Source organism: Haematobia irritans, chromosome 1 (genome assembly GCF_050003625.1).
Source record: "Haematobia irritans isolate KBUSLIRL chromosome 1, ASM5000362v1, whole genome shotgun sequence".
NCBI classification, from domain to species: Eukaryota; Metazoa; Arthropoda; class Insecta; order Diptera; family Muscidae; genus Haematobia; species Haematobia irritans.
In genome coordinates, this window is record NC_134397.1 from 196,991,418 (window position 1) to 197,004,346 (window position 12,929).

General features: G+C 37.6%; 1 protein-coding gene across 1 annotated transcript; it reads right to left on the reverse strand.

Annotated features, from left to right (window-relative positions):
* Positions 1-10,595: 10,595 nt before the first annotated feature.
* Positions 10,596-12,922, reverse strand: LOC142234288 (uncharacterized). The gene is made up of 2 exons (XM_075305384.1): positions 10,805-12,922; positions 10,596-10,685 (listed from the first exon to the last, which is right to left on the reverse strand). Exons 1-2 carry the CDS (start codon positions 12,920-12,922, stop codon positions 10,596-10,598), a joined length of 2,208 nt encoding a protein of 735 aa, XP_075161499.1.
* Between the last annotated feature and the right edge of the window lie 7 nt (positions 12,923-12,929).

Consider the following 12,929-nt stretch of genomic DNA (forward strand, 5'->3'; position numbering starts at 1 on the left):
GACGCCGGAGCAGAGAGTTAAGAGAGATATTCACCTAAAAAGGCCATGCTCTACATTTTGTGGGACGGGGAAGGCATGGTGCACTCGGAAATACTTGATTCATTGCCACGCTAGGCCCAAGTCTTGATGCCTGGTGTTAAAGATATCAAATACGGGGTTCTTCCGCATCTACCATACTCTCCTAAATTAGCACCTATTGGAAGCTACCAAATTATTGAAGGATGATGGCAGCCAAACATCTCGTTAATTGGACGAAAAAATTAATGTCAGCGCAATGGCAATATCTAACCACCTTCCATCAATTTACTTTCCTAAAGAACATGGTTGCCTTACAAATTTACCGGAAACAAGTATATACGGCCGTAAGTTCGGCCAGGCCGAAGCTTATGTACCCTCCATCATGGATTGCGTAGAAACTTTTTCTAAACACTGCCATCCACAATCGAATTACTTAAGTTGCGGTAACGCTTGCCGATGGCAAGGTATCTTAAAACCTCCTAACACCATCTTCTAAATTGTATGTAAGTCCATACGTGGTATATATTAAATCAAAAAAGATCGGATCAATACGTATATAATTCAGTTTGACAAAGTAGACATAAAATTTTGACAAAATTTTCTACAGAAATAAAATTTTAACAAAATTTTCTATAGAAATAAAATTTTCTATAGAAATAAAAATTTTGACAAAATTTTCTATAGAAAGAAAATTTTGATAAAAATTTCTACAGAAATAAAATTTTAACAAAATTTTCTATAGAAATAGACTTTTGACAAAATATTCTATAGAAATAAAATTTTGGTAGATTATTTTTGGCTCGAGTAGCAACCATGATTATGAACCGAATAAAATTTGAACAAAATTTTCTATAGAAATATAATTTTGACAATGATGAAAATTTTATTGCGAACCGAATAAAATTTTAACAAAATTTTCTCTAGAAATAAAATTTTGACAAAATTTTCTATAGAAATAAAATTTTGACAAAATTTTCTATATAAATAAAATTTTGGTAGATTAATTTTGGCTCTAGTGGCAACCATGGTTATGAACTGATATGGACCAATTTTTGAGTGGTTGGACCAATTTTGGTATGGTTGTTAGCGACCATATACTAACACCACGTTCCTAATTTGAACCGGATCGGATGAATTTTGCTCCTCCAAGAGGCTCCGGAGGTCAAATCTGGAGAACGTTTTATATGGGGGCTATATATAATTATGGACCGATATGGACCAATTCTGGCACGGTTGTTAAAGATCATATACTAACACCATGTTCAAAATTACAACAGGATTGGATGAAATTTGCTTCTCTTGGAGACTTCGCAAGCCAAATCTGGGGATCGGTTTATATGGGGGCTATATATAATTATGGACCGATGTGGACCAATTTTTGCATGATTGTTAGAGACCATCTACCAACACCATGTACCAAATTTCAGCCGGATCGGATGAAATATGCTTCTCTTGGAGACTTCGCAAGCCAAATCTGGGGATCGGTTTATATGGGGGCTATATATAATTATGGACCGATGTGGACCAATTTTTGCATGATTGTTAGAGACCCTATACCAACACCATGTACCAAATTTCAGCCGGATCGGATGAAATATGCTTCTCTTAGAGGCTCCACAAGCCAAATCTGGGGATCGTTTATATGGGGGCTATATATAATTATGGACCGATGTGGACCAATTTTTGCACGATTGTTAGAGACCATCTACCAACACCATGTACCAAATTTCAGCCGGATCAGATGAAATATGCTTCTCCTAGAGGCTCCACAAGCCAAATCTGGGGATCGGTTTATATGGGGGCTATATATAATTATGGACCGATGTGGACCAATTTTTGCATGATTGTTAGAGACCATATACTAACACCATGTACCAAATTTCAGCCGGATCGGATGAAATATGCTTCTCTTAGAGGCTCCACAAGCCTAATCTGGGGATCGGTTTATATGGGGGCTATATATAATTATGGATCGATGTGGACCAATTTGTGCATGGTTGTTAGAGACCATATACCAACACCATATACCAAATTTCAGCCGGATCGGATGAAATATGCTTGTGTTAGAGGCTCCACAAGCCAAATCTGAGGGTCCCTTTATATGGGGGCTATACGTAAAAGTGGACCGATATGGCCCATTTTCAATACCGTCCGACCTACATCGATAACAACTACTTGTGCCAAGTTTCAAGTCGATAGCTTGTTTCGTTCGGAAGTTAGCGTGATTTCAACAGACGGACGGACGGACGGACGGACGGACATGCTTAGATCGACTCAGAATTTCACCACGACCCAGAATATATATACTTTATGGGGTCTTAGAGCAATATTTCGATGTGTTACAAACGGAATGACAAAGTTAATATACCCCCATCCTATGATGGAGGGTATAAAAAGATCGATCCAATACGTATATAATTCAGTTTGACAAAGTAGACATAAAATTTTAACAAAATTTTCTATAGAAATAAAATTTTCACAAAATTTTCTATAGAAATAATAATTTTGAAAAAATTTTCTATAGAAAGAAATGTTTGACAAAATTTTCTATAGAAAGAAAATTTTGAAAAAATTTTCTACAGAAATAAAATTTTAACAAAATTTTCTATAGAAATAAACTTTTGACAAAATTGTCTATAGAAATAAAATCTTGGTAGATTATTTTTGGCTCGAGTGGCAACCATGATTATGAACCGAATAAAATTTGAACAAAATTTTCTATAGAAATAAAATTTTGACAAAATTTTCTATAGAAATAAAATCTTGGTTGATTATTTTTGGCTCTAGTGGCAACCATGATTATGAACCGATATGGACCAATTTTTGTGTGATTGGACCAATTTTGGTATGGTTGTTGGCGACCATATACTAACACCACGTTCCTAATTTGAACCGGATCGGATGAATTGTGCTCCTCCAAGAGGCTCCGGAGGTCAAATCTGGAGAACGTTTTATATGGGGGCTATGTATAATTATGGACCGATATGGACCAATTCTGGCACGGTTGTTAAAGATCATATACTAACACCATGTTCCAAATTACAACCGAATTGGATGAAATTTGCTTCTCTTGGAGACTTCGCAAGCCAAATCTGGGGATCAGTTTATATGGGGCTATATATAATTATGAACCGATGTGGACCAATTTTTGCATGTTTGTTAGAGACCATATACCAATATCATGTACCAAATTTCAGGCGGATCGGATGAAATTTGCTTCTCTCTGAGGATCCGCAACCCAAATCTGGGGACCGGTTTATATGGGGGCTATATATAATTATGGACCGATGTGGACCAATTTTTGCACGGTTGTTAGAGACCCTATACCAATACCATGTACCAACTTTCAGCCGGATCTGATGCAATTTGTTTCTCTTTGAGGCTTCGCAAACCAAATCTGGGGATCGGTTTATATGGGGACTATATATAATTATGAACCGATGTGAACCAATTTTTGCATGGTTGTTAGAGACCATATACCAACATCACGTACCAAATTTCAGCCGGATCGGATGAAATTTGCTTCTCTTTGAGGCTCCTCAAGTCAAATCTGGGGATCGGTTTATATGGGGGCTATATATAATTATGGACCGATGTGGACCAATTTTGACACGGTTGTTAGAGACCATATACTAACATCAGGTACCAAATTTCAATCGGATCGGATGAATTTTGCCCCTCCAAAAGTCTCCGGAGGTCAAATCTGGGGATCGGTTTATATGGGGGCTATATATAATTATGGACCGATATGGACCAATTTTTGCATGGTTGTTAGAGACCATATACTAACATCAGGTACCAAATTTCAATCGGATCGGATGAATTTTGCCCCTCCAAAAGTCTCCGGAGGTCAAATCTGGGGATCGGTTTATATGGCCCCCATATAAACCGATCCCCAGATTTGACCTATATATAATTATGGACCGATATAGACCAATTTTTTCATGGTTGTTAGAGACCGTATACTAAGACCACGTACCAAATTTCAAGCGGATCGGATGAATTTTGCTGCTCCGGGAGGCTCCCCAAGCCAAATTTGGGGATCGGTTTATATGGGGGCTATACGTAAACGTGGTCCGATATGGCCCATTTTCAATACCATCCGACCTACATCAATAACAACTACTTGTGCCAAGTTTCAAGTCGATAGCTTGTTTCGTTCGGAAGTTAGCGTGATTTCCACAGACGGACGGACAGCCGGACAGACGGACAGACGGACGGACGGACGGACATGCTTAGATCGACTCAGAATTTCACCACGACCCAGAATATATATACTTTATGGGGTCTTAGAGCAATATTTCGATGTGTTACAAACGGAATGACAAAGTTAATATACCCCCTTCCTATGATGGAGGGTATAAAAATAAACAAACAAAACCGGCTTCAAGTTGCTTTTCAATATCTCGTGGACCAAACAAACGTTTTCTACAGATTCATCTTGGAAAAATAAAAATTGTGTGTTGTATACACCGAGGGGGTCGTCGAATAGACTAGGCCAAGCCATCTTGCTTCAGTATCACACAAGGCCCAAGTCTTCATGCCTGGCGTTTAAGGGCTCGACCTTGAGGTTCTTCCGCTTCCACCATACTCTCTGGACCTAGCAAACCAAATGAGGAGTTTTGCAGTCGATGGCAAAGAGTATCTCTAATTCTGGTTCAACTACTTCTTCGATACCAGACCGGCCGCTTTGTGCTAAAACGACATCAACATATTGGTCGAGAAGTTCAATAAGGTGGTAAACAGTAACTCAAATAAGTTATTGTGGAAAAAAACCTGCGAACTCCTGATATTCGAACAGCTGCTCCAAAGAAATTGGTCCAATACGACAATCACAAGCAAAAACAAGTATATACGGCCGTAAGTTCCGCCAGGCCGAAGCTTATGTACCCTCCACCATGGATTGCGTAGAAACTTCTACTGAAGACTGTCATCCACAATCGAATTACTTGGGTTGCGGTAACACTTGCCGATGGCAAGGTATCTTAAAACTTCTTAACACCGTAATATATACCACATAGTCCATACGTGGTATACATTAAACTAAAAAAGCCCGATTAAATACGTATATAATAAAGTTTAAAGTTTCTATAGAAATAAAATGTTAACAACATTTTCTATAGAAGTAAAATTTGGAAAAAATTTTTGGAAAAATTTTCTATAGAAAATACTAAATTTTCTATAGAAATAAAATTTTGACAAAATTTTCTATAGAAATAAAATTTTTACAAAACTTTTTATGGAAATAAAATTTTGACAAAATTTTTTATAGAAATAAAATTTTGGCAAAATTTTCTATAGAAATAATATTTTGACAATGTTTTCTATAAAAATAAAATTTTGGTAGATTATTTTTGGCTCGAGTGGCAACCATGATTATGAACCGATATGGACCAATTTTTGTGTGATTGGGGATCGGCTATATATAACTATAGACCGATATGGACCAATTTTGGCATGGTTATTAGCGCCCTTATACTAACACCACTTTGCAAATTTTAACCGGATCGGAGGAATTTTGCTCCTCTAAGAGTTTCCGGAGGACAAATCTGGGGATCGATTTATATGGGGGCTTATATATAATTATGGACCGATATGGACCAATTCTTGCATGGTTGTTAGAGACCACATTCTAACACCACGTACCAAATTTCAACCGGATCGAATGAATTTTGCTCCTCTAAGAGGCTCCGGAGGTCAAATCTGGAGATCGGCTTATATGGGGGCTATATAATTATGGACCGATATGGACCAGTTTTGGCATGGTTGTTAGAGATACTAACACCACATTTCAATCGGATCGGATGACTTTTCCTCCTCTAAGAGGCTCCGGAGGTCAAATCTGGGGATCGGTTTATATGGGGGCTATATATAATTATGAGCCGCTGGGGATCAATTTTTGTATGGTCATTAGAGAACATATACCAACACCATGTACCAAATTTCAGTCGGATCGAATGAAATTTGCTTCTCTTAGAACAATCGCAAGCCAAATTTGGGGGACCGTTTATATGGGGGCTATACGTAAAAGTGGACCGATATGGCCCATTTGCAATACCATCCGACCTACATCAATAGCAACTACTAGTGCCAAGTTTCAAGTCGATAGCTTGTTTCGTTCGGAAGCTAGCGTGATTTCAACAGACGGACGGACGGACGGCCATGTTCAGATCAACTCAAATTTTAACCACGACCCGGAATATATATACTTTATGGGGTCTTAGAGCAATATTTCGATGTGTTACAAACGGAATGACAAAGTTAATATACCCCCAACCTATGTTGGAGGGTATAAAAACATTATTTGGTTACCTCGATCTTCTCTCAACATCGACGGCAAAGCCGACTACCCATGGAAAGAAGCATATGTTGTGTATTTGACGACACCAGCTAGGGGTGGTGTAGTATGAACTGCTGCAACCGAGTGAAACGGTAACAGGAGCTTTGTGTAGATCTGAATTGACGACTGCGAGTCGAGCATTGATTGACTAACCGGCACAATATTTGAAAAGTCACGACAAGGTGATTTTGCAGCACGAAAACGCTTGGCCATATGTTGCAAAAGCCGAAAAAATTATTGGGCCACACTCAACTGAGAAGTTCTACCAAACCTGTCGTATAGCCCAAACATAAAATCGGAGCCTATTGGAGGAACAAAATTCATCCGATCCGGTTGAAATTTGGAACATGGTGTTAGAATTTGGTCTCTAAGAAACACGCAAGAATTGGTCCATATCGGTCCATAATTACATATAGCCCCCATATAAACCGTTCCCCAGATTTGATCTCCGGAGCCTCTTGGAGGAGCAGAATTCATCCGATCCTGTTGAAATTTGCAACGTGGTGTTAGTATAAGGCCGCTAATAACCATGCCAAAATTGGTCCGTATCGGTCTATAGTTATAATATATAGCCGATCCCCAATCACACAAAAATTGGTCCATATCGGTTCATAATCATGGTTGCCACTCGAGCCAAAAATAATCTACCAAAATTTTATTTTTATAGAAAACATTGTCAAAATATTATTTCTATAAAAAATTTTGTCAAAATTTTATTTCTAAAAAAAATGTTGTCAAAATTTTATTTCCATAGAAATTTTTTTCTAAATTTTATTTCTATAGAAAATTTTTTCCAAATTTTATTTCTATAGAAAATTCCGTCAGTCCGTCCGTCTGTCTGTGAACACTTTTTTGTGATCAAAGTCTAGGTCGCAGTTTTAATCCAACCGACTTCAAATTTGATACAAGTTACCCTAAACCAAAACCCTATTGATTTTGAATGAAATCGGTTCAGATTTAGATATGACCATATATATCTTTCGCCCGATATCACTTGTATGTCCACAAAGGCTAGATTGATTTGGTAAAATAGAAAAATAAGCTATTGAAAAGGTCTATCACATAAATATTAAATATTTTCCAGATGTTTTCTCTCTCCTGTAAAACTGAGCCTTTCGACTTCTGTGGTTTTGTCATAAATCCTCAAATATGTTTTTCCGATTTGGGCAATTGTGGCTAAACTACCCACATTTTCCTTGCAAAATCGCCACTGCAAAGTCGAAAACTCGCAAAAATGATTCCAATTTTCCTGTACACGCAAAGAAAAAAAACGTTTGGAAAACGTGTACCAAAAACGTTTATATCAAACACTGCTCTTTTCTGACTTTAGGTCTTTAATAAGACACATTCTACAGTTCAAAATTTAATATACTACAATGTAATGTTGAACATTTTTTGGAATCTTCCGAACATATCTGAAATATATGTAAAAAAAACTTTGGTCGAAGCAGGGATCGAACCCACGACCCTTGGCATGCAAGTCGGACGTAGCAACCACTGCTCCACGGTGCCAAACTAAATGTTTGTTTCTGTTAAATAAACTTTGCTTATTCGGTTTGTGGGCGCCGCATGCTATGCTATATAAATATAACTTATATGGATATGTATCTATTGATGACCATAACAGGTACATAGCTCAGTGGTTAGTGTGTTGGCTTACAAAGTGCATGGTCCGCGGTTCGATTCTCCGTCCAGGAGACAGGTAAAAAAATTTTAAAAATTTATAAAATCGTATCATTTCTTCTACATTGTTGGTATTACAGGAAAAGGTGTTAAGAACTAAAAACCTCGTGGATGTGAGGGAAAATGCAATTAGCAAGAAAACAATGTTTTTTTTTTTTTTTTTTTTTTGAGTTTGTCTTTATGAAATTGTTTTTAAATCCTGGAAAAGAAAAAATGTTTATCACAAAAAGTATATACTTTTCTTCCAAATACACTTCCTTACAGTGAAAAGCAATTGAGAAACGAACTTTGTTTGTCTAAAAATTTCGTTTGGGAGGAAAGAATTATTTTTTGCGTGTATGTACCAAATGATATCGTATGTATCAAATGATAGATCATAAATGCAGATTTGCGAAATCTTATGCTATCGCCTTAGATTTAACTATTTCCCATTTTACTAATTTTACATAAACCTTTAAATTTCAGCAAAAAAACGTTTGCCAAAAAATAGTGAATATGTTCTTTTTGGATCCGGAAGTGGTTCAAAATTAGCGCAGAAGCGATGAATTTAACATGGGCTTATCACAGGACGGATGGCTACCATTTCAATAGCCGTTGCACTGAATTTGCATCACTTCTTCAGTGCGATTTGATTTCCGTGTTATGGATGTGAATTAAAATATTTTGTAATATTTTGCCAAATAAATAAATTTTATAATTTTTTATGACTTTTAATGCTTGTCTGAAACGATTGACTTCAAATATTTTCAAAAATTCGCATATGTTCTAGACAGGATTTAACATTCTTTTCGACAAAATTTTACTAATGTGTACATCTTATTAATTCGTTATCTGTTTTTAAGCTATTTGAGACAAAAAAGTTCAAATTACTCACTAAAAATATGAAAAAGCGAGTTATAAATAATTGAATTAAAAGAATGTCCTGTGTAGTTAAAATAAAGAACATTTTTGGGAGGAAATTTTTGAAAGTCTTTGGAACAACTTCCAATTTTTTTTGCTGGGATATGGCAAGCACACAATTTGAAGGATTTGAGATGGTATCGAAAATGCAGATCTATAAAGTGGTGCAGTAGTCTGGTCCTTCTGATTACCATTTGTTCCATTCGATGATGCTTGATCTGGCTGATCATCAATTTCATTCTTATAAAGATTTAAAAAATGTGGTCGATTGGTAGATTGAGTCAAAAGACGAGTCGTTTTTTCGTCACGCTATCCGTATGTTGCCAGAAAAATTACAAGTGTTGGTCTGTACAATTCCGGGGTGTATTTCTGGAATGGACTGTGTGGATAAGTGTAACTCCCAGAACAGTAAAGAAACAGAGGAAAAGATAATAAAAGGCCGTAGGTCAGTTTCAGTTTTTTCTCAATAGTTTATTCAAGATAACAGCGGCTTACCCAGTTGAGTAGTATTGCTCAAGTGAAATTTACAAGTCGATCAAAGATTTCCAAAGGGTCAGACATTGTTATTTAGAACATAACAACAATTCAATTTAACGAATATGTTCAAGTTAATTGAGTGAAAGCTTTCCCCATGAAGCGGGGAAAGATTCTAGGGTTACCGCTTAACTAAGATTAATCGATGCATTTCCGTAGTAATTCATGTTCAATTCAATTTAATGCCGCTTAAAACTAACTTTCATAATTCAAGAAATTACACTTAAATAAGTAAACAATAATTTCAATTCAATTTCAGTTAACTAAATTCAGGGTTTGGTTTAGTGGTTGGAACAGAGTTCAACATTCCGCCCCCCTTGCTTGTATGCAACTTAATATCGACAGGATCCGGATATTATCCAACCGAATCTGGAACTTTGGGCTATAGGCATGTCAGATGAAGTTTGTATCAAACCGGGTAATATGATTTTCGATAGTTGATCGTTGGCGATGCTGATTTCAACTCCGGATGGTCTGTAAAAATGAGGATCCGCTAAAGTAGCTAAATGGTCATAAACGGATTGTAGCTTCTTTTCCAATGTAGATTGTGGAAGTGGAGTATTGAAGTGTGTCTTTACAATTCCAGTAATTTGTACTTTCGCCGAAGGGTCGTGGTACGATTGAAGATTTATGGTACAGTATTCATTATCTTGATTTTTTGTAGTTCTAAGGTGCAAACGTTCTATCAAAGACCGTAGAATCACTGTCTGGACACCCGCAGAATTCAACATCACTCTTACTTTTTCGGGTCCTTTTGTAGTTAACGCCCTTGCTAAAGCCGTAGGCAAGAATACATGAATTTTCGAACGCTGGCTCAATCGTTCGTGCACCAAAGGCTCAGGTTTTCTTGTTACACTTCGTCTATCAGCAGTGGACGTGTGCGTGGGATGGTGATGACATTGACGGCACCTGTACGAAGTGCTTAAGGACTTCTTTTTGTTGCTCAAGGTGTTTGGAGACACGATTAGAGTTCCTCTTCAAATGATCGTCAACATGCAACATAGTATGGTGGTTGTAGCCGCATACATTACAAGTTTTCCGTGAACGACACCACTCACGTGTATGGGAAGGACACAAGCATCGGAAACAGAAACCCCTTTCCTTTGCTTGCCTTCTACGCTCATTGACGTCCATTCGATGAAACATTGCACAGTTTTTCAAGGTGTGTCTGGCGCAGCATACGCGACACTTTGGTTGGCTTGATAGGTGGCTGTAAAGTAAAGTTTATTAAGTTGTGAACGAGAGACAAAACTACGGAATTTAATTGGCAACTGGTAGAATGCAGAGCTTTACCAATGGACGAACAATTGGTCCATTTTGAGTCCTTACTTCGGCTACTCGAACTCTAGAGTCAGAGCCGAAATAAACCTTAGAAACACGGCCCAGTCGCCATTCAGTAGGTGGTAAATTGTCATCTTTAACTAACACAAAATCATTTTCTTTAAGGTTGGTTTGCTCAGTTTTCCACTTATATCGACGTTGTAATTCAGTGATGTACTCATTTTTCCATCTTTTTGCGAAATGATTTTGAATTGTCTTCAGTCTCTGCCAGCGGTTGAGTAATGACATATTATCAGAAAATTCCTCAGGGATGGAAGTTAAGGCGGCTCCTCTTAACAAATGCCCAGGAGTAAGTGGAGTCAGATCCTCAGGGTTCTCGCTTATTGGAGAAAGAGGTCTAGAATTGAGTACACTTTCGATTCTAATCAACAAAGTTGAGAATTCTTCATAAGTGTATTTCAGGTTACCTGCTACTTTACGTAAATGAGTCTTCATGCTTTTGACGGCGGCCTCCCATAAGCCGCCCATATGTGGAGCATGAGGGGGAATAAAATGCCAAGCAAACCCATGTATATTGTAACGTTCAACTAGATGCTTTTCGGCGGATTTCAGAAACACTTGGTATTCTCTAGATAGAGCCCTACTAGTTCCAACAAAATTTGTCCCATTGTCAGAAAATACCTTTTTTGGGAATCCCCTTCGCCCTACGAAACGATTAAAAGTTGCCATAAAGGCTTCAGTCGATAAATCAGAACAGACTTCTAAGTGAACAGCTCGAGTAGACAGGCAGATGAAAACGGCGGCATATCCTTTTTGTAATTTAGCATTTCGTAATTTTGATGTCTTCAATGCAAAAGGTCCAGCGAAATCTATTCCAGTGTTGGTGAAAGGCAGTGAAAAAGTACATCTTTCAACAGGTAAAGCAGCCATTATTTGATTTCGGATTCTTTGCTTATAAATGGTGCAATTTCGACAATTTCGAATACAATACCGTATGGCGTTTTTCAAACGTATGATAAAGAACTCTGCTCTAATAGCGCGCAGCATGCTTTGGTGTTCAGCATGTAGAAGAATCTTATGGGTGAAATCAATTAACAATTTACAAAATCTCGATTGTTCCGGAATAATTATTGGATATTTTTCGGCGTAGTTCAAATGAGCATTAGTTAAACGGCCGTTGACACGAAGCAGTTTATGTTCATCCAGAAATGGATTTAAAGTTAGTAACTTGCTTTTAGAAGAAAGTGCGTGGCTATTTTCAAGCGCATTATATTCGCAAAAGTAAAATCGTTGTTGGGCTAGTTTGATGAGTCGCAATTTAACAGTTCGTATTTCTGTAGCAGTAATGAAATCGTTTCTCATTTCAGAACAGTATTGCTTTTGGCATTTCCTTATGAAACGATACATAAAACATATAACCCGAAGAGCACGATCAAATGATGAGAACCTTTCCAATATGTCCTCAGTTTCAGTTTGGGTTTGCAGTGTAATCACTTTTCTTTCAAGAGTTGGCTCATTGAGAGTTACAGGTTTTGGCCAAAATTCTGGAGGCTTTACCAACCATTTCGGCCCATTCCACCACAGTGTATTGGAATTCAATTCGCTAGCAGTACATCCCCGAGTTCCTATATCAGCAGGGTTCTCATTAGTGGGCACATGCCTCCAGGTGGCGTTTCCCACATTGTCTAGAATCTCTGATATCTTGTTGGCAACAAACGTTTTCCAGTGAAACGGTGGTTTAGCCAACCACGCCAACGTAATAGTGGAATCGGACCATAAGTATATATCAGAAATGGACACATTTAAGCTTTGACAAACAGATTTCAATAATTTAGACAGTAGTGCAGCCCCACACAGTTCAAGCCTGGGCAAACTAACAGTTTTTAAAGGCGCTACTTTGCTTTTCGAAGCATGTAGGTAAGCAGTTCGAACTTTCAGCGATGATAAAGTGCAAATATAAATACAAGCGCAGTATGCCTTTTCAGAGGCGTCACAAAACCCATGAATTTGAACTCTTTTTTCCGGAGAGTAATATATCCAGCGGGGAATCCTTATAGATTCAATACCGCTAAAATTTGCAATGAAAACGTTCCATTTTTCTAATGAGTGCTGTTTGACTTCTTCATCCCAGTCTGTACCATCGATCCACAATTGCTGAAGAAGCATTTTTGCC

Excerpts from the sequence above, each read along its gene's own strand:
- LOC142234288 (XM_075305384.1), bottom strand. The coding sequence starts at position 12,922 with ATGCTTCTTCAGCAATTGTGGATCGATGGTACAGACTGGGATGAAGAA. Across the intron at positions 10,686-10,804 it reads CTAGAGTTCGAGTAGCCGAA|CCACCTATCAAGCCAACCAA; the intron begins GTAAGGACTCAA and ends TTTACTTTACAG.